The sequence below is a fragment of the Pelodiscus sinensis genome, chromosome 8, assembly GCF_052426305.1.
Source record: "Pelodiscus sinensis isolate ZL-2025 chromosome 8, ASM5242630v1, whole genome shotgun sequence".
Taxonomy (NCBI): domain Eukaryota; kingdom Metazoa; phylum Chordata; order Testudines; family Trionychidae; genus Pelodiscus; species Pelodiscus sinensis.
The window spans coordinates 71,315,206-71,342,859 of NC_143059.1; the positions used below are offsets into that span (position 1 = coordinate 71,315,206).

The window sequence follows — 27,654 nt, forward strand, 5'->3', positions numbered from 1 at the left end:
GATTATACATACACACTGGACTGTTGCTAGAGCACAGAAGAAACTCTTCCAGGGATCTGTGCTTTAGCCAATCTGCTGCTGTTCAAAAACCTAAAAAGTCGCAGTAAGCGCCATTTAATTTCAGCACGCATAATCAAGGAATGATTTTTTCCTCTTTGAATGTGAAATTGCTAGCATACATTCAGAAGATTATCAGCTAAATAGCAACATACAGTTACTGCTTACATCTCAAATGCCCCAGAGAATTGTTTTTGTCTCTGGAATTGACATACAGGGTCAGATCAAAGGTTCATTTAGCCCAGTGTTCTGTTTTCTAACAATGGCCAATGCCAGGTGCCCCAGAGAGAAAGAAAAGAACATCCCCTCTCACCCATTCCCAGCTTTAGAAAAACACCGGCTAGAGACATCATTCCTGCTCATCCAGGCTAACAGACATTGATGGACCTACCCTCCATGAATATAACTAATTCTTTTTTGTACTCTGTTAAAGTCCTGGTCCTCACAATGTCTTCTGGCGAGGAGTTCCACAGGTTGATTATGTGCTGCATGAAGAAATACTTCCTTTTGTTTGTTTTAAACTGCTAACTATTGATTTCATTTGGTGACCCCCTATTGTGTTATGGAAACAAGTAAATAACTTTTTCTCATTTACTTTCTACACATGGGATATGATTTTATAGATCACTATCACATCCCCTATTAGTTGTCTCTTTTCTTACTGGTTTTTCCTCTACAGCAGCTGTTCCATACACCTAATAATTTTTATTGCCCATTTCTGAACTTTTCCCAGTGCCAAGATATCTTTTTTGCGATAAGGTGACCACATCTGCAGGCAGTATTCAAGATATGGGCATACTATGGATTTATACAGAGGCAATAAGAAATTCTCTGTCTTATATTCTAACTCTTTTTAAATAATTCCTAACATTGTTAGCTTTTTTAACTACTGCTGCAAATTTAGCAGATGTTTTCAGAGAACTATCCATAATGACCCCAAGATCTCTCTTGGGTGGTAACAGCCAGTTTAGACCCCATCGGTTTCTCTGTATAGTTGGGATTATGTTTTCCAATATGCATTATTTTGCATTTATCAACATTAAAATTCATCTGCCGCTTTGTTGCCCAATCTCCTAGTTTTGTGAGATCCTTTTGAAGCTCTTCACAGTCTGCTTTGGACTTAACTATTCTGAGCAGTTTCTATTATCTGCAAATTTTAGCACCTCGCTGGTTACTCTTTTCTGTAGATCCACATGGATGCTGCTATGCTCTGGGGCTTTCAGTACGCTGTAGCCAAGTTCACACAGGATGCTACTGTGTGGCAGGCTAGTGTACCATAGATTTGCACCTGGGCTTGCTCAAGCACACTAATTCACCATGTAGACAAGTCCTATGATTATTAAGATGTACATCATTTTTTCCTGATAAGAGTCATTTTCATTTGACACTGCCACATGTCTTATGTATACAGCTTCTTCACTCCCTATTATGCTGCTATTAAACAAACAAAAACCCAAATCCAATGGTTGTGTAGCCAACAGAAAAACAGATCACTAGCAACCTTCCTGCGTGCTCACAGCCGGCAAGCTGGCAAACTTGTGACATCTGGTCAGATTTCATGAGTTAAATAAATACCACAACCAGTATCAACCTTTCCCAGATTTGAAACACCAAGCATCTAGTTACACTGGCAGGATGCTACCATGTTTTGTGGATGCCAACCTTACCAAACACCACAGAGATCTCTCCTACACAGCTTCTTCCATCTCTATAAACAATGAGAGGCATGCTTAGGCAGGAAGGCATTTAAAAAGCAGAAGGGAAGAGAACATACCTGGCGATGCTGTGAGGGCCATCACCCCATAGTAGGAAAAAGCACCAGCTTCAAACTTCATTCCCTCTTTCCCAGCCTCCACTTCCACTTTCCCCTGTTGAGGAAAATGAGAGAACCATAATTAAAAGGGGCCTCAAACATCCCAGAGACCTTATAAGAGATGTGCACTATGAAAGCTGAAGTCTTGCCTCAATAAAGGGGAACAGACAAAATCATTCCCACTGTCACACAACTTTTTGGCCTCATCTTTGATCCAGCTAATTCAACTCAGCAAGGCGGGTAGGCTCCCCACCTCAAAGAAATACAGTAGCTTCTCTGTGGTACTAACTTTTGTCCACTTCTAAAGAACATCTGTGAACCACTAAGCTATTTACTTTGAACAGAAGGGAAGGAGTGGTCCCTAAGTCTGAGAAAGCCCATACTAGACATGCTTTGTCTGGCAAGACTCATTTCAGGTAACTGGCCCAAATTCACCCAAGGCCCTTCCAAATACAACACAGAAAATCTCAACTGGAAACTGGAGTAAACTCAACATATTTTAAAAACAACAATGATCCTGTAGCACCTGAGAGACTAACAAAAATATATAAATAGCATTATGAGCTTTTGTGGGCACAACCCATTTCTTATTTGTCATCTGAAGAAGTGGGTTGTGCCCACAAAAGCTCATGATACTATTTATATGTTTTTGTTCAACTCAAGTGTTACGGGACCATTGTTGTTTTTTAAGTTTTTTTTTTTAAAAGTTACTAACACAGCTATCCCACAGACTTTTTAAACATATTTTGGGAGCTGACGTTCAGGTTGTAGGCTTTCCACAACAGGATTCTCACAAAAAATAAATCCATAATTCCTAGAAGAGTCCTGAGTCCTCTCTCTCAAGGTTCTTTTTCCAAATTCCACATTCCTGCTGATATTTATAAAGGATCTTATTAAAGGCTCCCAAAACATTTTACAAACCATACACAAGTACAGCACCACAGAAATGCAGCCACTTCTGGTGTGGAACACAGCAGTTATTGAACAGCACATCACCACTCTATACCCAAGAGTCCAACACAGAAAACGAAGTAGCAATTCTAGCAATATATTTTTAGTGTTCCAATTACCTTGTTATACAGGTGGCAAGTATAAAATCAGAAGCTTCAGTAATTACCTAGCAGTAACCTATTTTCAACTCAAAGGTGCGTGGCCAGGTTTATTGTTAAGCTAAGTGCAGTCATAGCTGTCAATAGACTCTACTGAACCACTACGGATATGTACTTGCCACAATGGAATGACTCAATCGGTGGGAAATTTCCACTGCCCCCTCGGTCATACAAAGACTGTTCCCCCAAGGCACCATTTTATATACAAGTACAAACAAGTCACACGTCACTGCTGACGTATCAGGTTGCCACCCTTTGATGCTACTTAGCTACCACCCATCACCCTGAACCTCGTGGTTTGATTAGATCATCTCTATCCATCATGCTGTCGTTTTAGACCCTTTCCTGAACCTGGGTCTGTATCTGTGAGGAGTGGGTACCAAGGTCTTTTTTAATGAGCTAGTGGTACCATGTGAATTTAACTTATGACCAGTACCAATTACTGTTCTGCACTCTCAGCCCTGTTCATGCCAAGTACTGTGAGCAGGGGCCTGCCTCATACTCACAGCTTAGCTTTGCTTTATGTTAGCCATGTTTTGGCCATTGTTAACTAGGCCTCAGACCAGGCCTGTGCTGCATGGGCTTTTGTTTTAGGCCTTCATTTTACCACAGTTGCATCCTACAACACTTGATTTATTATCCATATTGACAAAACTGACCTGGACACACAGCACCATATTTCATAATCTCTTTATGAAGTGCCCCCGTTTTGTGCAAAAAATATGTAAATGAGGCAAAGCGTGGAATATTGCCAAGCCTCATTTGCATACATTAATGGGGCTCCGTTTTTGCGCAAGAGCCATTCTTCCGCATTTTTTTCAGAAAGAACGGCTCTTGCGCAAGAGGGGGGTTTTGTGCAAAAAGGGGCCATGTAGACAGCTCCTTTTTCCGCAAAAGCCTCTTGCGCAAAAACGGAACCTAACTAATTATTCAAATGAGGTGCAGCAATATTCCACCCTTCGCCTCATTTGCATTTTTTTGTGCAAAACGGGGGCAGTGTAGACATAGCCTTTACGTTTAATGCCACATAAGAGTCTACAAAACTGGCTTACATCATAAGCTATATTACAGTACTATCGTGTTATTTTGAAAGCCATTTTGTAGACCCAACTCATTCCAGTCTACTCTGAAATTTGAGAAGTCACCACCTCTCATGTAAGATCCATCTTTAAATACCATTCTTGCTAGTAAGATGCTACTGAGTTTCAATATCAGTGTTAACAAGATCTAAGTATTCCTATGGTCCTGCTGCTTACCTCCTGAGGAGTAAATTAAGAAAAAATGGATAATATACAAATCACAAAAGCAAGAAGACAAAGTAGTATTTTCTCATCATGTTGGCCTGTAATCTCATTAGATCACATAAATTAAACAGGATCGAGCCAGGATCACTGCTTGGATGGAAGACCTCCAGGAAAATCCACATAACTGGAGAAAGTGACGTTGGCCATTCAGTAGGTGGCGCTCTTCCCTAAATTAATACTGAACTATTCCAGAGATGCAGACTTTCAAACATAAAAAAATAATTTTTAATCAGCTGTCAAACATCCTATGGCCCTTTCTGCAAGAAAAAATGCATTAGCAAGAATATCCTGGCCAAATGTTACTTCCAGTCATTACATTTTGTCTACCAATGTTTTCCCACATGTTTCAACTGGACACAGAATTCTTTTCTGCCTGCCCAAATACTGCAGCACTTCTGTTGCAATTTTTAACAGATGATCGTCTCTGAGAAGTAGGGGTGTATTATCTACACTTTCCAGAAAGTTAAGCTGAGGCTATGAGCAGTTGAATGAGTTGGTTAAGGTTAGCAACTTAGCAAGGGAGTCAGGTGTCCTGGCTCCTATGTCCTAAGACGACTAAACTTAAATAGTTGTATTAGATATGGAGGGGAAGGAGAAAGGAGACAAAATCAAGTTATATGTATATCTAGTCAGGTGCCTGACCTGTAAAATGAGAACAAAGTAGTCAACAGGCTTGTTTCTCTGGTAGAGGTAGTATTCTGGGGCTTTCTTGTTCTTCTCATCGTATTTCAGCTCCTGGATGACATTGGGATGTTTTAGCAGCCTTAAGAGGATCTTCTCTGACATCTGGGAAGGACCAAATGCTTCTACTTCTACAAACACAAGACACAACTTGGCATTACACCTCAGGTGCATGGGGATGAACTGGCAGTAGTTGTCAAGGAACATGGAAGCAGACGCATGTGTTACAGAATTGGAGTTTTCGTAGGGTATGTCCACACAGGTATAAAAGACCCACAGCAGGATCTCAGCTGACCCATGTCAGCTGACCAGGGCCCAGGCTTCAGGGGTAGAATATACTGTGTGGACAGGTTGGAATTTGGAACAGCCACTTTCAGCCCAAGTCCAAACATCTACACAGAAATTTTTCAGCCTGAAGCCTGAGCCCAAGGCAGCTGACCTAGGTTAGCTGCAGGTTTATTTATCCCTGGGTATACATTCCCCATGGCATACTTTCAAGGAGAAACAAGAATACTCCACTTCCCAGATATTCCAAATGTACTTGCCCTCTTTGAGTTACTAACATTCTTTCCAGATGACGGAGAAAGATTTCCCCAACATGAAGGGAAAAGGAAGTCGAGTTTGTCTATCTGAGAGCTCAGAAGCCACAGTAGTTTGGGCTCGTTCAGGGACTGTGTAGGGAAGCAATTTTATAACTGGGGTCCCAAAAACCTTTGTTTGGGTTTTACAAGTAGATTTGTTATTTATTGCATTTATTTCTATAGGTCTCTGATTGTTCTCTGACCTAAAGAACTGCTACAGATGGGCCCACTGTGTAAACCCAAAGAAGAAATAAAAGAAAGGTGTCAGAGCGCACATGGGGACAGTGGTTGAAAGTGAAAGGGAGAGTGCAGGCAAATTCACACCAGTGGGATTAATGCATAGCACACACAACACACCCTAAAACCTCTGTTCTTACTGTTCAACCTTCCCAACGAGAGCGATTTAAAGTGAAGAAAGCCCAGCGTTTTGTGGGCTGGACTCAAGAAGTAGACATGCAAATTGCCAATACTTAGAATGGCTGCTTTCAGGACAGGACTTTGGAGACACTGGACTGGCCACAGATCCTGGTCTGCCTTTAGAACAGGACAACCAAACTGTAACATCTGACTTATTTAGCAATGCTTCCACAGCCAGATTTAGATATAAAATTGTTTTACATTTCCTAGACAAGCACAGAAACAGCGCCACTAAATTAAGTCAATACCAATATGTCAAGACTGTGTTTGGGAATCTCCATCGAACTCTGTGCCCATACAATAAACAAAGTGTTATTTGTTATTAAAGCCGCTTCTTCCAGCTGAACAGTTTCCTTTCATTGGAAGCAGCAAAGGTGAAAGGTGCGGACTGAAAGGCCTGTACACAGAAAGCTATTGCCTACACACCAAACAAGTACAGCATAAGCAATAGCACACTCACTGAAGTGAATAGGTCTTATCACTGATGCTGAGAGACCAACTCTGCAATGAAAAGAAAATCCAGTCCCTATAAGCAGGGCTACTCAACGTGCAGCCCGCGGCGTAGTTTGGGTTTACGTGGGGCTCAACACGCGGCTGACAGGTGGGATCCTGTGAACATGGCCTCCACTGGGCACACGCGCCACCACAGCGAGGTGTCTCCCAGGTGGAGTATGTATTTGAAAGACGCAAGCAAACAGGCTGGCTAGAACAGACGGGTACAGGGTGTCAGTGTTTCTAGCCCTCGGGGAGGAGGTGCTGGGAGCACAGGGGCACTGTGTGAAAGAAGCTATTTGCATATATTTTAATATATATTTGCATGTATAGGCAACCACACTTAAGTTGTGGCCCTCGGTATGTGCTGTGAGTATCATTGTGCAGTATCATTGTGGCCCCGGGGATTCCAAAGTTGAGTAGCCTTGCCCTATAGCCTACTCAATCCATGGGCTCTCTGCAAAGACTGTCAGGAAGTGAGTCAGGAATGCAGACATCTCTGCCCACTGAAAACCGGACTGAAGCCACCAACTCATGCCCCACAAGCCAGCAAAAAAAATTCAACCACCTGTACAATTTACAAAAGAGGTTTTCATTTGGAGTCAAAGCCCCATGGAACAGATCACACTACCCCCCTGAATTCCAGGATCTCTTTCCAGATGAGGCACCAAAGGGGAATTACACTCAGCAATCCAGAGAACTGGACAGCTGGCACCCAGTCCTCATTAGTTTGTTTCCTGAGTGCTCCCTCGTGGGGAGTACTTGCTAGTCGTTACCCTGGCTAACTCTATACATGCAGGGTGGCACTTGCATTCAACCTTACCTTTCAGACCAATTTAAAGTTACTGGTCCACCCCTGGTAAATGTCTCAGAGGGTTCATGCCGACACTGAACACAGGAGAGGAGAGAATTTAAAAAGAAAACACAAAATACACAAACGTGGCATTATTTGTCCCCCTACTGTCCAGCCTCCCTCCCCACCAGCACTGCCCACCTGCCTCCTTAGCCTCCACCGGCAATCTAGCTCTCAGGCTCTTGTGCGATTGCAAGTCGCGATAAGCTGTACTTGCCTGTTGCCAGGAAACGGTGCATTGCCAGGAGGAGCTGTGGTGATATTTTAACCTTCATCTCGCTGTCTGTCTGCTTGAAGGCAGAGAAGTCCTGCTTCCTGTCCCGATGGGCTACTTTCTTCTTCGTCTTGTTATCAGCTGGGAACGGGAGAATGGGAGAGGAAGAAAGCAAAGTCAGTTAGAGCAGGGTCACATTTGAACTGCACTGAATGGAGATACAGGCCACCCTCGCTGCAAGTCCAAGGTACTTCCCAAAAAAACTTGGACTTAGCAAAACAGCTTAAAGTGGGGAATTTTTTCCTGCGGCTGACTTCCATTTCCACAATTTTTTCTTGGAGTGACTTAAGAGTGGGGAATGGGAGGACTTAGGACGCATTCCTACAAGCGTGAACGGAAAGGAGATATACTGGGGTGACTTATGGTGGGGATGCCCTGTATCTAAGACAATCTAAACCACAAGTGCCATCTAGAATAACATCCAGGACAGAGACACCTCGCTACTATAAACTTAAAGCCAACTGTATGAGTGATACAACTTCAAGTGTATTCAAGTGCTCATCTTGCATTTGTCCCACTGTGTGGTCTCAGGCAGCTGCCCAGAATCTCATTGATTTCAATGGGATGAAGGAGTGTGCCTATAGGATTTTGACTAGAGGACCATGGCTTGTATTTTTATACTATTAGAAGGCCGCGTGTAGGCATATAAATGATGAGGCTTACTCGTTCCGGTTAACTGGGAGGGGCTGGAGCAGCTCCCCGACGGCTCCAGCGCCGAAGGGCCCACCAGAGCAGCCCATGTCTGTGGTGAGCCTGGTTCCTCCGCCACAAGTTACACACTGCAAGCTCTACAGTACAAAGTGTCTATATAGAAGTTTTATACTGCAGAACCTGCAGTGTGTGTAACTGCGTAACTGCTGGGATTTTTAACAGCCGCATGGCTACATTTTTAAACCACTTTTTACATCCCTAGTCTTATTCTTGACAGTTTTACTTAAGATAAACAGATAAACCATTTCAGTATCTGCAGTGGTCATTTTATTCTCTTACGCACATCATAGGAATAACTTCCAAATACCAAGCTTATTTAACTGCAGACTGAGCTATTTAATGTAACTGGTAATCATTAAATAGCCAGCATGCAATTCTATACCCTGACGGTACAGATCATTATATCTATTTTCTATGTATTAGAAACTATTTCATGCGCACATGAAACGGTTGTGAAGTCAAGCGCTCAAAAGCCAGGAAACACCAGAATGAAGGCTACCTGTTTTACTTACATTTGGCACTCTTGTCCATACTATCGTGATACAATCTTTAGTTACCCAACCACATCCATTCTCAGGCTTTTCATCTCAGTCCCAGTGTCCTTGGCCTGACAGTTCTAGTTCGCCCCTTCCAAGCTCCTTATCTGATCTCTCTCTTCCCCTTACTCCCTTTCACATGCTGGTCCCCACTGTTCCCAGTCCCTGTGTCCTTTTCCGGTCTCCTTATCCCACAGCCAGTGCCATTTCTCCCCCTATGCCCTCAGGCTCTTCGTCAGATCTCCCTCCTCCAGCAGCGTTTTTTCCCCTTCTACTTTCCTCTCTCTCGTCCACCTCTTGCTCCCTGAGCATTTGCATCAGACATTCCCTTCTCAATGCTGCACAGGTTCCTCCATGATACCAGGCCTTACGGAAAGTGCAGCAGACAAGTCAGGTGCCCTGACATGATCCCACCCAGAACTGCAACTGCCCCAGGCTGAACCATGCCCAAAGCAGAGAGTGCCTTTGGGAGTCCACTGTGCATGTGCAAACTACACTTTTTCCAAGGCTTACAACATAGCCAAATTTGGGCAGGTTTTCATGGGGGTGGCAAAAAGCCCTTCCCAAACACAAAGCCCACACCCCTCCTGGCAAATGTCACAGCTCTGTTCCAAAGCATGGGGGAAGTAGACTGTTTCAAAACGAAACTGCCAGAAATGTTCATGATGGGCATAATACATTTTTGTTTAGCCTTTTCCTTGGAAATTGCTGAGTAATGCTGACTGAAAAATGTAACAGCATGATGCTGAGCCCCAGCATGGAAAATTTCAGCCCAAATGATTAAAGTCTGGCAAAGTTATAAGTAATTGCAATCAGATGGATGATAGGAACTACAGGTGGTATTATAGGTGGTGTTAACTATAGGTGGTGTTATAAGCCTGGCTTATAAAATACTCACACTGAGTGATGCTTCCCATACAAGAAGCTTGACTACAGTTCAGGCTGCACAAGGGTTAACTTCCACCCCTTTACAACCATCCCTGAATGTTAAGGAAACCAGCAGTTGAGACAACGTTGATATCAAACCCCTACAAAATTCACATGCTTCTCCTCCTACTCGCTGCTCTCATACCATGCATAAAGCACTTCACTACACATATTTGGAGCGACTATTACAATACTAAAGTAATATAAATACCAAACCTGCCACACTTTTAATGATCCCATAAACTCTCTATGTGCACACAGCCATCCCCCCTCGCTCCCGGTTCTTTCAAACCCTTTGCTGCAATTGGTGGACTGGATTCCAGTGCTTCATAATGAGCCAACAAGTCCCCTAGATGCTTTGTATTAATTCATAACAGATGCTTTTGGACAGTATCTTCCAGGAAGCCTGGGGAATTCTCTCCCATCTGATACTACATACACTTTCAATAGTTAACCTCTCCATGGAAGAAAAATTTCACATAGACTTATGTTCACCAGATTTAGTTCATCAGCCTACCAAGACCTTGAAATACAGGGTCTAATCAACCCTTTTCATTTTCAATATTAAATATCAAATAATCCAAATGATTTCTCTTAATAAAAAAGCAAAAGAGCTATATCAAAAAGAATACATAGTACAACTGACCTGTGGGAGAGCCCACTATCCTCAAAGAGGCAGGTACAATACACCCAAGGGAAAACGTTTTTGCGGGGTAAATGAAATCACGAATCCTGCTTTAAAATATTGCACCACAATCCTACTGTCATCCACTATTGACAGTAATGAGAGTTCTATTACACAGATGATGTCAGAATTCTACATGCCTCTCTTTTATTGGTGCTTATCATCAGTAGGTCCCAAAGAACTTTTCAAAGGAGGAAAGTACCATTGTGTCCATTTTACAGATGGCGAAATTGACACACAGAGCAGGGAGCAAGACATGCACAAGACCAGAGCCAGGAACAGAACCCAGGTCTCCAGAGGCCGAGTCCATTGCTCTCTCTACTAAGTCGCACTGCCTCCTTTAAAACACAGTCAAGGTAAAAGTACTGTGTCTTTAAGAACTGCCATATAGGAACTTCTGGGTTCCTGAATACTGGTAAGATAATGATCAACTGAAAGTGGCTCAGAGAATAACAAACTATCAGGAAGCTGCCGAGATAGACTTAGGAAAGAGTCACTAATATTTACAGAAAGTGAAAGGAACAGTGATGCAAAGGATATCTGAAAAGCATAGGGGTATTTCAAATGATTATTTGCATTGCCATTGTGTTTATAAGCCCCAATGTGCTAAGCCCTGCACAAACACACAGTAAGATCTTGTCTTCACTCTGTGGAAGATTGACATTGTTGTAATCAATCTTCCCAAGTTCAATTTAATGAGTCTAGTTAAGATGCGCTAAATTGAACTCAGAGGGTGCCCCCGCCAGCATCCCGTACACCCGCTCTTGAGTGAAGAAAGGCAAGGTTCCTGCTGTGAGGATGGCACCACACTCGGCTTAAGATAGTATGGCTCCAGCTACTTATTCTATTTAGCTTCCGGGTCGAGTGCAGACCTGGCCTAAGAGACTGTGCCTACCCCCAACAAATCTAAATCACAGTTAAGACTGAGAATTAAGGACAGGAGAAAAGACGTCCAGTATTTGTACCCCAGCTATAGAGGCAGGACCTGGGCAGAGGGAGATACTAGGTTACTGGACCACAGTGGGACTGGAAATCTGAAAGAGCTGGGAAAAGACCCCAGATCCCCTGGGTCTCAGTCAAGAGCTCCAACCATGACACCTTCCTAGTAATATAATTCTTTTCCATCCTTAATGTTAAGTGGTGCCCTATGGACTGAGTAAACAGTGTTCCTAAGGAAACAAGTACTTCATCACTGCTGTGTCCCTACCAATTCACTGGCAGCGACCAACTCTGAAGAGAACCCAACCCACTGCCCTCTAGCAGAGAATGGGAGTGGCATGGAGAGCTCTCGGGGGTGATGGGATATTAAATAAGTAGAAGCACAGAGAACTTGAGAAGTGCACTAAGGTCACAGAATATGATTGTTTGAAGTGGGGAAACGATAACTAAACTGATGTTTTGTTCACATAAACTGTTGCGATCGAAGGATTCCACAAAAAAGCTGCCTGTTCAGCATAGAGGGGGGAATACTGCAGAAATTAAAATGACGGCAGCCGGCATTTGCACCTGTGTGGAAATCTGATCTGCTAGATCTGAAGTAATACGTCACCACCGTTCTCCAAACAAATCTTTGACGTTTAAAGAAAAAGCACAAGAAACTTCTACTCACTGTACAAATCAGTTTCATCTAGAATCTCGGATTTGATGATTTCTTCAATCACGTCTTCTAATGTGACAATCCCCAGGACTTCATAAAAAGGGTCCCCTTCCCCTTCATTGTTGACTCGCTGTACTATTGCCAGATGAGATTTGCCTGTAGGGAGACAGATTAACAATTATGACTTTAGATTCAGAGATTAGAAATGGAATTATGAGCAAAGGATGAAAATACAGACTCATAAGAAACTATATTTCATACTTCTAGAACACAGCAACCATAGTCACAGAATCACAGAACACTAGAACTGGAAGGGACCTTGAGAGATCATTGAGTCCAGTAACCTGCATTCATGGCAGGACCAAGCACCATCTAGACCATCCCTGATAGATGTCTACCCAACCTGCTCTTAAATATCTCCAGTGATGGAGATTCCACAACCTCCCTGGGCAATTGATTCCAGTATTTAACCACACTGACAGTTAGGAAGCTTTTCCTAATGTCCAACCTAAACCTTCCTTACTGCAGTTTAAGCCCATTGCTTTAAGTCCAATAGATTCCTAAAGGGACACTGTCAGCTAGAAGAAAAAAAATCAGATTTCCATATGAAAATGCCATTCCTGTTGTAGGGATGTAAGCAAGTAGTTGAGTACCCGATAAGCCTAAGCTTATTGGGTAATCGAGTTGACTACTTGCTTTCCCTCCTCCCCCCCGCTACCTCTGTATCAGACTGGGACTGAAAAAGGCAGAAAGGAAGTGGGAAGAACAGGTGATGGTGCCTGGTTCCCCCTACCACTGTCTCCATGGTGCCTCCTGGGAGGCATAGTAGGGGAGGCTGCTCCGGCAACAGCCTCTGTCCACAGTGGCCTGGGTTGGCTGTGGGCGGAGACTACTCTGGCAGCAGCCCCTGTTCGTGGCCAGCCCAGGCCGCCATGAACAGGGACTGCTGCCGGAACAGCATCTGCCCACGGCCAGCCCAGGAGTGTGGGGAGAGTGCCAGAGCAGCCTCTGTTTGCGGTGGCTGGGGCTGGCTGTGAACAGGGGCTGCTGGACACAGCGTGAGCTGGGACTGAGCAAGCCCATCTCAGTCCCAGCCCACACTGGTCCGGGACTGCTGTGGCCTTGCATTTTAAATGTAGTGTGAGCAGCCCGGATCTTACTATCTTTAAAATGCAGAGCAGTAGTGGTCCTGGCTTGCACCGGTCTGGGACCTACCTCTGCTGCACCACTGTGGTTTAAATGTAGTAGGAGCTGGACTGTCTGGGCACCTGGCTTCTATGACATTTAAACTGCAGAGGTACAGCAGGGGTGGTTCCGGCGTGAGTCAGAACAGAGTGCCTTCCCTTACTGACTAATCGTGTAGTTGATACGAATTGTATCGACTACATGATTAGTCAGTTACCCGCCTCTTAACATCCTTATCCTCTTGCTGCCACAAGTTGCCTCTAAGATTGCTAGAGCTGAACAGTTAGACATAATGAACATTCCTCCCAGTATAACCTGTGCATTTGTCAACCCTTTGCGTTAAGTCCATTTCATTGTTTTGTTTATGATCAACTTCATGTCCTGTTTTTACACCAGCATCAGGACATCGTCCCTCTGCCCTGCTGGCACAGAGCTCCCATACATGCATTTCCTCACACTCTGTAACATCAGCAACAAAGCTGAAATTGAAGTAGCAGCAGGCAGGCATGTACACAGGGCAGATGTGGGGGGAGTGGGGTAGATCCAATTATGTTTGCTGGTGGTGGTCTCTCCCTGCCTTCTCCTCGGCCCCAATCCCCACCAAACATGAGACTGGCATTACCATTTCTTAAAGGTAAGGGATACTATTTAAAGAGAGTTCCTTCAGAAAAAGAGTACTTTGAAATTAGTCAATCAAAAAGTTCAGGTTGATTTCAAAGTACTGTTAACTCCAGCGAAGAGGATAAAGCTGAAACGGGATGTGCTAGTGACAATGAAGTTCCCTCTGATGCCATCAGTGGCTGTTTTATTTCACAGTGCACTAATACTCTTACAATCTTCTCTGCCACCTGCAGTGTCATGAGAACATGATAATGCCATAGATTAAAGAAAGCAGCATATTTGGTAGCCAATTTCTATAGCCATCATTGAATCTTACTTAATTGCAAAGCTCAGTAGAAAACTGCCTCACACTCTAGGATTAAAGAGTTTGCCAAGACACACTCAACCAGCAAGACCCAAGCTACCTGATGAAGTACAGGTATGGTGGTCTCAATGCACGCTGGCTATCGTAAACTGGGCAATATTATGTTGCATCCCCTTTATTGGTCTCCTGCCTGACATCTAACTCACCCACTCTGTGGAGCAAGCCATGGAACACGACCAAAATAGTCCAACTTTTGTTTCCTTTCCTCAGACCCCTTTATAGGCAATAATGTCTGGATGCATGAAGATTTGGATTATCAGACTTGCAGGCATTCAGACTATTCCAACCCAGGCTCACTCATGCTCAAAGAATGAAAATATCTTGAACAAATTAGACCAGGGAGGAAAACTTATCAACGACTGATATAAACATTGCATCAGGTCAAGTCAATTCACTTCGGTAAGATTTTCACATCTGCTTTCCCAGGGACCCAACATAAGCAGTTAAAAACAAATTCTTGGTGAATGCTGTCTGTCGAAAGTTAAATTCTTTTGCTATTCCCAGCTTGTAATCATTTAAAAGGAATTTTCCAAAGCAAGGTCTAATATTAGACTCAAAATGAAGTTTCCATTCCACTTAGGCGATATTCTCACCAAAGTAACTACTGCATAATCTGATTGTCTTGGAGCTACTCGTTTAGATGCAGATGGACATACTTTAAATACCAACTCCACAGCACCAATGAGTCTTATCTTGAAGAGACCTTATTCAAGAGTAAGTTATTAGAATGATGATTTGCAAGCTAAAAGATCAACATGCTTAGCGAACTGAAAGTTTCACTGATCTCTCTTTATCAGCATTTTTTTCTTTTTGCGTCCCTGGTGAGATTTCCAGATCTCTCAACCTCTATTTCTCACAAGACACCATTTAAAACTAGTTGCCTTCTTTGTTCCCTGCAGCATTTACTTCTGAGATGACATTAGCTGGATGTAATGCTGTCCATGCAAAAACTGGCCAGTAGGATTGCCAGGTGTCCGGTATTCTACCGGATAGTCTGGTTTTTGCACCCTCTGTCCGGTAAAAAAAAATAAATCAGAAAATACTGGACACGTGCAATGTCCAGTATTTTCTGTTTTTCTGGCAGGGCGCCGGACAGAAGCCTGGCGGGGGGAGTGGCTAGGAGGCAGGGCTGCGATCGGCGCTGGGAGCTTATGGTAGCATGCAAAAGCCTGGCGGGGGAGTGGCTGGGAGGCGGGGCGCAATCGGCGCTGGGAGCCCTCAGCTGACTGTGTCTGAGAAGGAGTGACTGATGAATGGAATAGATTGAGTGCTGATTGAGTGCTGTTTTCTTAATATACCTTTTACTTGTCTGGAAGTCAAAGAGTTTTTTAAAAATAAGAAATTGATAAAAGCTGCACAATCTAATGCAAAATATATGATGTAGGATGCAGACTGTTGAGCGTTTATAATAAAGTTTAATACTTAATATAGGATGTGTGTTCAGTGTGAGTGTTTTTTTCTTTTTCCGTGACAAATTTTTAGCCCTGGTGTTCGGTATTTTTTGGGAGACCATCTGGCAACCCTACTGGCCAGATATTAGCCTGAAGATCTGAAGGTAACATCAAGGCAAGCTCCAGAAGTCAAGACATTTATTTTCAAACTAGAAGGACCATTCTTTTCAATGAGCCATTGATTTCTATCACATCCCAGAAATGATCTTAATAAAAAGATGGACAGAAATGATCTTAATAAAAGAAAGTATAGAGCTGAGCACACAAGACAGAGGATAATAAGTTCTCTTTCCCGAGCAATCCACAATCTATTAAATTGTTTCAGCTCTAGATTATATAAAACACAGCCTTTTATTCCATATCTATGGCACTTTTCACAATAAGGAAGAACTGGTTTATCTAATTTTACATTTCAAATAGAAAGTAAGCACCCCAGGGATCTGCGTGTGCCCGGGTCAGTCCCGCTCCCCACCGGCTGATTCCCCCCCCCCCCACTACCCACCCTCTAGCCAGCCCGATTCCCCACAACACCCTCTCAGTCAGCCTCACTTCCCACCGGCCAGTCCCCCAGCCAGCCCCGCTGTCCCTGACACTTCCCCCCCCAGTCAGCCCTACTTCCCGTCGGCCGGTCGACCCCCCGACTCTCCTCCAATCTCCGCTGGCGAGCCCCGCACCTCCCGACCCCCCCTTCAGGCCAGCCCCACTTCCCGCCGGCCAGTCCCCATCCCCATCTCCCCCAGCCAGTCCCGCTGCCCCCGACCCCTCCCTCCCCTGCCAGCCCTGCTTCCCGCTGGCCGGTTCCCCCCCCCCACACACCCACCTCCTCCCAGCCAGCCCCCCCCCCCCCCCCCCCCGCATCTGAGATCAAGTGTGTCCGGTATTTTTTTTAAGTCACCTGGTAACCCTACTTGTTATTTTGGTGGATGGCGCTTAATGCGGGAAAATGAGCTATCACCATCAGCCACCCTTATTTAGGCAAATTTCTTTTGTAAAAGGTGAACTATAAAGAATTGTTTTAAAGAAGGGATTGGACACTTTTTCACCTCTTTATGCTGCGAAAAGAAGGCCGGGAGGGTTTGTGTTCTTTTCCAGGTTTCTACTCTGTCTTGTTACCTCAGAAATATCAAGTATGTCAAGATTGCCCTTTTCTAGCATTGCTGGAGGACTTCTTGATGGGACATGTTATGAAGAGAGTTAATCTGTCTGTTAAAGGCCTGGGTTCGATTGAGTACATCTCTAGCAAACCTACTTTATCTAGAATGGTAATCACTGAAGTAAAATAGATATTAATAAAAATATACACCTCTCACCCCACCTTTATCATTTTATTTTAAAAACAGTTTGGCTATAAGTTCCATCCCCTCTCATGGGGCCAAATTGCCCTCTGGACTCCAGTGATGATATCATTTCACTGGGTTCCCCAGTCATCAATCTTTCATGGCTAGACAGCAATTAGCAGGAAAAAAATCTAAGAGGAAAACCATACGCCTTTTGGGCCTTCTTTATACATCTTAAAGATGCATAATAAGGCTCACCACCAGGTTTTTCTTCCCTTGCGTGTTACCCTTAACAGAACCAAGCTCCACTTTTATTGGCAACCAATTTTTGGTTAAGTCTTTTAGTGATAATTTAAACAGGGTTTCCACATCTTGTGAAGCTAAAAATTAAACACCCGCCCCCCCCCCCCCAACGAACAGCTGAAGTGTGTTATAAATCACAGAAAAACCTAACCAAACAGATAGGATTGCCAGATAGTTTCACAAAAAATACCAAACATGGCGGGAATAAAATTGGTTGATGGGGGCAAAAAAAAAAACCCCGCTCACCCCACCCCACCAGACGCGGCAGGGGAAGAATGTCCCAATTGACCTTCCATCCAAGAAAAACAGAAAATACCAGACATTTTACATTTCCGGGAGAGGCACAAGGATCTTGTGTAAAACAGGGGTTTTGTGCAAAATGGAAGCTACACTGCTTCTTTTTGTGCAAAAACCCATTGTGAAAAAAGAAATGGCAGAAAATATGCTAATGATATCACAGCTTATGCTATATTTTCTGCCGCAAAAACTCGCCGAAGTTTTAAGACTTCCCTGTGAATTTGGCTTGTGAAATTGGCCTGAAACAATACAGTGACTTTGATATCAATTCATGAGTGCCCAGGCAAGTTAAAATGTTCCCCAACAAGTTTCTGTGTGTGGCCTTTTTGGATATCTGATTTGTGTCCCTTAATTCTTTCTTGTAGAGACTGTCCAGTTTGGCTGATATACATGGAAGGGGCATTGCTGGCATAGATCACATTAGAGGATGTGCTGTTAAGTGAGCCCCGGATGTGGTGGTTTATGTAGTTAGGTCCTGTGATGATATTGCTTGTACAGATGCGTGGACAGAGATGGCATCGGGGCTGATTGCAGGTGTGGGCTCCTGGATAATTATGATGGAGGTGTGTTGTGTGGCTACTGGAAAGAATTTGTTTGAGGTTAGGGGGTTGTCTGCAGGCGAGGACTGGCCTGTTCCCCAAGTTCTGTGAGACTGAGGGGTCATTTTCCAGGATAGGTTGTAGATTGCTGATAACGTGTTAGAGGAGTTTAAGTTGTGGGCTGTAGGTGATGACAAGTGTGTGCTATTGTTTTCTTTTCTGAGCCGGTCGTGAAGTAGCTGATGTCTGAGTACTCTTCTGGCTCTGTCAACCTGTTTTTTCACTTCTCTGGGTGGGTATTTCAGTTTTAAGAATGTTCTATATAGATCTTAGAATCATAGAATCATAGAATAATAGGACTAGAAGGGACCTCGAGAGGTCATCGAGTCCAGCCCCCCGCCTCAAGGCAGGACCAAGCTCCACCTACACCATCCCTGACAGATGTTTATCCAACCTGTTCTTAAATATCTCCAGAGAGGGAGATTCCACCACCTCCCTTGGCAATTTATTCCAATATTTGACCACCCTGACAGTTAGGATTTTTTTCCTAATGTCCAATCTAAACCTCCCCTGCTGCACTTTAAGCCCATTACTCCTTGTCCTGTCCTCAGAAACCAAGAGGAACAAATTTTCTCCTTCCTCCTTGTGACACCCTTTTAGATATTTGAAAACCGCTATCATGTCCCCCCTTAATCTTCTTTTTTCCAAACTAAACAAGCCCAGTTCATGAAGCCTGGCTTCATAGGTCATGTTCTCTAAACCTTTAATAATTCTTGTCGCTCTTCTCTGTACCCTTTCCAATTTCTCCACATCTTTCTTGAAATGTGGTGCCCAGAACTGGACACAGTACTCCAGCTGAGGCCTAACTAGCGCAGAGTAGAGTGGCAGAATGACTTCACGAGTTTTGCTTACAACACACCTGTTGATACAACCTAGAATCATATTTGCTTTTTTTGCAACAGCATCACACTGTGGACTCATATTCAACTTGTGGTCCACTATGACCCCTAGATCCCTTTCCGCCATGCTCCTTCCTAGACAGTCGCTTCCCATCTTGTATGTATGGAACTGATTGTTCCTTCCTAAGTGGAGCACTTTGCATTTCTCTTTATTAAACCTTATCCTGTTTACCTCTGACCATTTCTCTAACTTGCTAAGGTCATTTTGAATTATGTCTCTATCCTCCAAAGAAGTCGCAACCCCACCCAGTTTGGTATCATCTGCAAACTTAATAAGCGTACTCTCTATCCCAATATCTACATCATTGATGAAGATATTGAACAGTACGGGTCCCAAAACAGACCCTTGCGGAACTCCACTTGTTATCCCTTTCCAGCAGGATTTAGAACCGTTAACAACAACTCTCTGACTACGGTTATCCAGCCAATTATGCACCCACCTTATCGTGGCCCTATCTAAGTTATATTTGCCTAGTTTATCAATAAGAATATCATGCGAGACCGTATCAAATGCCTTACTAAAGTCTAGGTATATCTTGTAGGTGTTTGTCTATGTCTGTGAGATTGGAACAAATCCAGTTGTATCTGAGGGCTTAGCTATAAAAAATAGATTGAGAAACGTGTCTGGGATGGAAGCTAGAGTAGGTAAGTGTAACGGTCAGTAGGTTTCTGATATAAGGTGGTGGAAATGTGTCCGCCGTGTAATTGTACTGTAGTGTCAAGGAAGTGGATCTCTCATGTGGACTGGTCCAGGCTGAGGTTGATGATGGGGTGGAAGTTGTTGAAATCCCTGTGAAATTCTTCAAAAGTCTCCTTCTTGTGTGTCCATATGCTGAAGATGTCATCAATGTAGCTTAAGTAGAGTCAGGGTGCTGGGGGTGAGGGCTGAGGAAACATTGCTCAAGGTCAGCCATAAAGATGTTGGCATATTGTGGGGCCAGGCGGCTGCCCATGGCTGGGCTGCTGACTTGACTTGAAGATACAAATTGTCTTGAAATTGGAAATAGTTGTGGGTGAGGATGAAGTCACAGAGCTCTGTAGCCAGGTGTGCAGTGGTGTCATCAGGGACATAGTGTTCCTGATAGCCAGTAATCCATCTTCCTGGGGAATGTTGGTGTAAAGAGCTTCTATGTTGATGATGGTGTTTTCAGGAAGATTACTGATGTTCTGTAGTATCCTCAGGAAGTCGGTGGTGTCTTGAAGATAGCCAGGAGCGCTGGAAGCAGAGGGTCTGAGAAGAGATTATCTAATATAGCCAGATAATCCTGCTGTAAGTGTGCCAATGCTTGAGATGATGGGTTGTTTGGGATTTCCAGGTTTGTGTATCTTGGGTGGTAGATAGAAAACTCCTGGTCGGGGATTGGGGGGGGGGGAGGAATGTTTGTGTAGATTTGGTCCTGAGTTGTATCAGGGAGTTTCACGAGCAGTTGTGTTTTAGGTTTTTTTTATATTCTTTAGTGGGATCAGAGGAGAGAAACCTGTAGAATCTGGTGTTGAGTTGTCTGGCAGTCTTCTGTTCATAATCTGTTCTGTTCATGCCAACTACAGCGCCCCCTTTGTCAGCCTTTTTGATTATGATGTTAGAACTGTTTTCGAGGCTGTGTATAGAATCACGTTCTCCATGCCTGAGGTTACATGTTGTTGTTTGTCAGCCCATGCACGTTTGTGGAAGCAATCGATGTAGAAGTCAAGACTCTCATCACAATTCTCAGTAGGGGTCCAGAAAGCTGCCTTCCTCTTGTGAGATTGGCGGGGAGAGTGGGGAGCTGCAAGGTCAGTGTGTTGCTCATCGGTGGGCTGGAAATAATCCGTTAGGCGGAGGCGGCGAAAATGTCTGATTTTTAACCTCAGCTCTTACAGATTCTGTAGCCTCAGTTTCTCCAATATAAAAAGGTGATGGCAGTAACAAGTCACAATCATTCTCCAAGTGCTAATGTTAGTACCGAACTATGAAGTTGCAAGGTATTAACTGATAATTGGGACAAAGCTGCACTGGCTTAATCTGCAGCAAGGGAGATGTAGGCTAGATATTAGGAAAAGCTTCCTAACGATTGGCGTAGTTCAGCTTTGGAACAAGCTGTGGAATCTTCAACACTGGAGGATTTAAGAACAAGATGGACAAGTACCGGGCACAACTGGCCTAGGTTTGTTTGGTCCTGCCTCAGCATAGTTGGACCAGACTGGATGACTTCTAAGTTTCTTCCTGCTCTACATTTCTAAGATTCGAATTATTTAAAGTTATCTCTAGGGGGAGCAATTGCTGCAGAGAGAGGGGTTTCCTTAAGAGCAAATCCTATAGTTCAAGAATTTGCAAAGCTTTGCTTTCAAGATAGGGTACCAGCATGGTCAGGATTTTAAAATACTTCTGATTGTACTGCAAGCAAAAGTTGTGACAGAGCAAAATCCTGACCTTGCTGGTACGCCCCTCGCTGAAATCTCAGTGTCAGTGAATGTTTTAGAGACAGACAACCTTTGTTCAGTGGACTTGGATAGGAGCAGATTCCTTGAAGTCTTCAGAGGAAAGTATTCCAGAGAGATCAGCCGTGAGATCAGCATTAAAATGATGCCTAAAATACAGAACATTCTTGGCAATTCCGTTTCTGATGTGGACTCTTCATATTTGATGTTGGTGAATATAACGTGTGTTAGGGTTTCAGTACACCAACATGATATGTGAACAGAATACATGGTATACACTTCTGGATTGACATACAGGTAGGACCTCCGTGGTCAGGAACCCCTGGGATCCGAGCGATCCTGAATCATGGTGTATGCCGGACCAGAGGAGGTCAAAGCTCCCCTCCTGGCTGTCAGCCCCAGTCACTGGGCTCTGCTCATGGCCCAGCCCAGCTGGAGCTGCGTTCGCCGCCGCCCGAGCCCCGCTTCTCTGGCTTCTCCGGGGCTGCATTCCCTGCCCCTGCACCGTGCACCCCACCTCGCTGGCCCCACTGAATCTCCTGAACCTGGCCAGCCAGGGCTCTCTGATGCAGCAATAACCATGGTTCTTCCAGACCACGGCTGTCACCAGAAAGAGAGTCCCTGATTTTAGAGGTTAAAGCTGTACTACAGTCCTGTATGTGTCAAAAGGGAATAGCAGAATGTCCTTAGCCTCAGCAGCACCAGAATGTTCAATGAACTATGCAGCAGCTGCTATTTATGCCACCACCAATACAACAACTTTAAAACAGAGATTTCAGGAAATAATTAGGCCATAAGGGAGAATATCCCCACTTCATTCTGCGGGCTTTTAACTGGGACGAGATGCATTTAGTAGGAGCTGCCAAAGGATAAGCTGGTGTTATGGGTGGATAACTGGAAACTCCTGTAACTCTGGAAGTGCAGAGTTTGCTAACTTTGCGTCTAGAAAGAAGAGAGTTTTATGAAGTTCCTCAAATAGATTGGGATTGGCCATTTTAATAAAGCTTTTTTAAAATTCATTTTTATTAAAAATAAGAGACAAAAGTAGGAATTTTCGTACCAGGCCAGCACACTATTCAAACTAATCTACCCTAGCCAAGGCAACCGTCAACCACCAGGTATTTCAAACACGGATGTGAAAGTATAACCTGTAAACGGTTAATTGATGAGCCTGGGCTCATCTGTCAACATTCGTGGTTACACACAAGTTCCTGGTACGCACAGCAAGCTGCCTGACACCCGGAGGGGTGGATAAGAGGAAGGCGGGAGCTGGTATGTGCAAGAATTGGCTTAAAAGTCAGCTCCTGGTGCACATTGGCTTCCCGGGCCTTGCGCTGCCGCCTCTGTAGTGGCAGGTGGGAGCTGGTATGCGCAGGAGCCAGTGGCTGATCTACAATGAAACATACCATGCCCTGTCATGGGGCCCTCCTAGCAACATGGGACCCCACAGGGATGGGCAGTCCAGTCCAGCACACACCCCTAACCCCTGTGGCAGGGGGCAGCTGCTCTGTGGGTGGGGGACAGGCCCTCTGCAGAGAGGACTGGGGGGGGGGGGCAGGAGAGCAGGGAAACTCACCTGAAGGCTGCAGCCTCAGGAGAGCTGGCAGGAGGTGGTGAACAGCCCAAACATGGGGTGTAAGGCTTCAGAAAAGCACAGGGCAGCTGCAGAGCCAGCTGGAGAAAAGTGGTGCTTTGGAGCGGGAAAGCACGGCTTCTCCCCAGCCACCAGCTGTGTGGCTACCTAGAGCTCCTCTGAAGCCTTTCAGCCCATGTTCATGCTGCTGGCCACCACCTGGTGAATGGGCGAGGGGGGAAGCACCAGGGATGGAGAGTCTGGAGCGGGGGAGGGAGGATCAAGTGGCCAATGAACAGTACCCCCCCCCACTTTTAGGTAGAGCACACTTCTCCGGGCCAGCCAGCACAGGGCCACTGGGGGCACCTGAAGCTGTCCTCGGCGGCCATGGAGATTATGGTTTTTTGTAAAGCGCTCTTATCCAAAGCACTTTACAATAGTTAGCTAATTGTACAAAAAATATTTAGAAAGTCTAAGTTGCCCACTGAGACCCTCAGCAATTTTCAAGTGGTCTGTGAAAAAAAGTCAGACAACAAAACAACCAAGGCACCTCCCTTGTTTTTCATTTATTTCTTATAGCATAGAAGGAAGATGAAGAAAAAAGAATGAAAAATGGGAGGGCCAGGAAAAGTGAATATTCTTTTTCTTGGCTGGGTCTGGGGGAGCCCCAAAATGGAAACTAAGCACAGGGCCCCATTAACTCCAAATCCGCCACTGGCAGGAGCCAACTTAAAAGCTGGCTCCCCACGTGCGCTGGCTCCTGGAATACCGACTGCTGTACCGTGTGTAACTGTGTAATTGCTGAATTTTCATCAGCTACACGATTACTTTATTACATGAATTTTAACATCCCTAATTTCTAATTAAAGTAATCCATCAACAAACAATAGCATGACTATTTCCTAACCTTAGATCATTAGTGGCTGATGATTGTTTTCAAGCTTTTGGGTATAATTTCTTTTATATCAAATGAGATGTATATAACTAAATGGGGACGCTTTTTAAAGCATAAATGACAGGTGCCAAACTCTTTGATTTTTAGCAGGAGTTTGTTGGCTTACTGGTATTTGTGCCTTTGAAACTCTTCTCAGGTATCTTTATGATATGATGGTTAATCCTTGTTTGAATTTAAACTCTTAGTGATACCTTGTGACAGTGAGTTTCATAGGTTAATTGTGAGTTTCATAGATTAATTGTGCACTGGGTAAAAAACTTAATCAGTTTGAAGTTTGTTGTATAATTTTAAGTGAGTTAAAATGTAGATTCATAGATTCTTTGTTCCGAAGAGACCAGTGTGATCATCTAGTCTAGGGGTTCTCAAACTTCATTCCACCATGATCCCCTTAAAAAATTACTACACAAATCGCAGGAGGGGAGACCAAAGCTTGAGCCTGCCTAAGCCCCATCCCCCCAGGTGGGAGGACCAAAGCTGGAAGGCATCAACTTTGGCCTTGAACAGCACGGCTCAGACTTGCCGGAGACAAAGCTGAAGCCTAAGTCAGAATATGTAAAGAAATGACTGAAAATCAAATGGCTAGCAAAAGGCAGGTAATGTTTCTTAGTATTTTATGACACACAGTTTTACAGCTTGAAAGTCCTGTACAAATACTGACTGGACAAACACATCTGCTCTTTCCTCATATTCAAAATACCATATTACAATAGTTTCCTACTACTAACCCTTTCCCCATCCTCCATCAGATCTTCCCAATCTAATGGGATAGCAACAAGACAGGGAAAAATTAAGCTGAGTTTCAGGAAACAAACTTCCCAACAATGAATGTATTAATTGTGTATGGTTTTCCAAAGGAAGCAAAGTTCAATTGCTTTGGACATTTAAAACTTGACTGGACAAAGCCATAGATTAAAAAGGATTCGGCATCTATCAAACAAATCATGTATTGGCTCCATGCAGATGGAACAGAATGGACAGTCTAATAGGTATTTTATGTTTTTAACTTTGAATAGTCTCTCGTTCAGTGCACACATACACACCAACTCAACTGCTGCGACCTACAATTCAATTTGCTTTGTATGAAGCTGGTATCCCTGGTGAGGAGGCATTCTGCCAGCTGCCCTTGAAGTAAAAATATCAGTAGTGGCAGCTGCCACCTGCTGCAGTTTAAAAGGTAACTTAGCAAGGATGTCTTAAAGGAAAAAAAAGGGGAAGACAGGTTCTTTTGAAAAAGGGTGTTTTTTTTTTTATGTACCGTGTCTAAACTGCTTTCTTTTTTGAAAAACGCTTTTGAAAAAGTGATCAGAAGATATGCAAATTAGTGCTGAATTTGCGTATCTCCTTTCGAAGAAAGAACGTAGTCTAGATGTACCCATAGTCAGCATCAGAGAAGATCCAAAGAATAAAAATGATCAGGGCACACTAAGGACAGCCCTGCATAAAAAATGATCCTTTGTTTGGCCCATATATACCACTGTTGGCCACTAATCAGTCAGGCCACCTTTGATTCATCATTGAGCTTGGGCTGAGTGTGATTCTAAGACTGATTAGCAGCCCCGTTCACGGTGATTTAAAGCTTGTTCTGCTGAATGGGTTACAATCATCACTGGTCAGGACAGCTGAGATTTATGTGGTAACTGGTACAGCTCCCTCTCAATGTTGGGTCCCTAAGAGAATATATCCACAGGGTCATGCTGTAAGAGATGAGGAGATTGAAAACAACACAGAATAAGGCTCAAAAGAGAAAGTTACCTGGAAAGCAAAATATTCTACACCAACTGTGCACAGCTAGTTAGCAAGGCTGCTAAAAGGGAGTGGTACCTTTCTATGAATTATCAGCACACTGGCTATTTCAGCACAGGAACAGATTAGGAATTTAACATACCACAGAAATACTTCAGAAGAATTAAAGCAAACTAAAGCAGGGAGAAGAGGTGACCATTTTAGTAAGGGAAAATATTGAGTCTGGAGGGAGACCTATCGCTATTTTGGCTAACTCAAAAGAAAAAATTCAGATAAAATGTAAGGGCAAAAGAACATGCAGCATTAAGGTCATTTCTGGTCATAGCTCATAGTAGGGACGTTAAATATTGGTTAATTGAATAGTTGAGTAACCTCATGAATTCTTATTGGTTAGTCGACTATTCTATAATCCCCAGAGGTGGCGTTGGGAGCAGCGCGGGGTGCCAGGTAGGAGCTAGTCTGCGAGGGGAGACAGTTTAAAAACCAGCTCCTCTTGCGGTCCAGCTACTTGTCGCCCTGTGCTGCTGCCTCTGATAAAGAGGCAGCAGTGTGGGGTGGCAGCAGCCCCTGTATGAGGGGCTGGGTCTGAGGTCCCGGACCCAACACAAACCGGAACTGCGCCAGGCTGCCCGACTGGCTCCGAATACACTTTAAATGTACAGCCGCAGCGAGGGTAGGTCCCGGACTTGGTGTGAGCCAGAACTGAGCAGGGCTGCTGGCCAGCCTGCTAAAACATGTACTGGTTTGGGGGGAGGAGGGGAGAGAGGAGAGGGAAATGCATGCAGTCTATAGCATTAATCTATAAGCTTTCGCTTAAAGGTTAATCAACTACACTATTACATCCCTAGTTCATACCGGACAACTTAAGAGACACAGATATATTATTTAGACAGTTCTGATTCCCCCCTTCCATGTCCCATGGTAAAGTTGATCTTTTCAAAAGACTCCTAAAACAGACTTAATTTCCATATAGATTTGCCCCTTTACTAGTCAGTAAGTAAAGTTTATTTGTCCTTTGGTGTCTAAAGAAGCTTTAAAAAATCCACGCCAATTTTATTACTTCCTTGTTTATGGATGAGAAAAAACTGATCACTGAAGTCAACATCTGTCAGGGACCAGTAGCAGCCATTAATAGCTGAGGTGTAGCCAGCAGGGGGAGCACAAAACATAAGGTTTTGCTAAGCTGAGACAACGGTGTTGTAGGTATTCTCTGGATAAAAGATTTTATTTTTCAGGGCTGCTACTTTTCAAGGGAGACAAGGAAGCTGGATTGGGGGCATGAAGGAAGAAAGAAAATTTTCTAAGAGCAGGGTCTTTTCCTGTACCCTTGTTGATTCCTGCTTTCAGGCAGAGATTGCCTGGGAAGCACCCACTGACACCTTCATGCGGTTGGTGTTCTCCAGGGCTGCTCATTCAGTGTCCCCCTCTTTATCACAGTTTTGCCCATGATTTGCTCTTTATGGTACACCAATAATTGTTGATTTCTGGGATTTGTGGCATCTCCCTCATCTCGAAAAACAAAAAGTAAAGAGGTCAGGAAATGTTTCTCAGAAACAAAAATAAAAGCCTGTAATGCTGAAGAATTCTAATTGCCTACATACTGAGGTAGCTCAGGTGTCAAGTTGAAGAAAGTGAACATTCTGCTGCAATTTAAAAGCCAACATCACAGCATAACCTACATTTAATCCTACTTGGCCCACTTCCTAGGGTAAGTACAATTTAATTTGGGTGCTTCTAGATCCCGACATCCACAATACTACTGGATTTTAAATCTCTGTAAAGGTAAAGTACTAGAGGCAGCAACAGAAACATGTTTAGATTTTAGGAAGAGGTTAACTGAGGATATGGTGCTTATATAAGGATGTAAATAGTGCTGAAAGCAATGTAGCAGCTCAAAAGAAGAGCCAGATTGGGTGGTGGAGGTGGTGAAGG

General features: G+C 44.0%; 1 protein-coding gene across 3 annotated transcripts in view; it reads right to left on the bottom strand.

The window, feature by feature from the left end:
• The window catches only part of CNNM2 (cyclin and CBS domain divalent metal cation transport mediator 2), a 226,621-nt gene that overhangs the window by 24,619 nt on the left and 174,348 nt on the right, over positions 1-27,654 (bottom strand). For all 3 annotated transcript variants that reach the window (XM_075935558.2, XM_075935556.2, XM_006120865.4), the window contains exons 2-5: positions 12,050-12,193; positions 7,525-7,662; positions 4,926-5,095; positions 1,832-1,925 (exon numbers count right to left, since the gene is read on the bottom strand). In XM_075935558.2, coding sequence (XP_075791673.2) covers positions 1,832-1,925; positions 4,926-5,095; positions 7,525-7,662; positions 12,050-12,193 — 546 coding nt within the window. The remainder of the gene's footprint in view (positions 1-1,831; positions 1,926-4,925; positions 5,096-7,524; positions 7,663-12,049; positions 12,194-27,654) is intronic.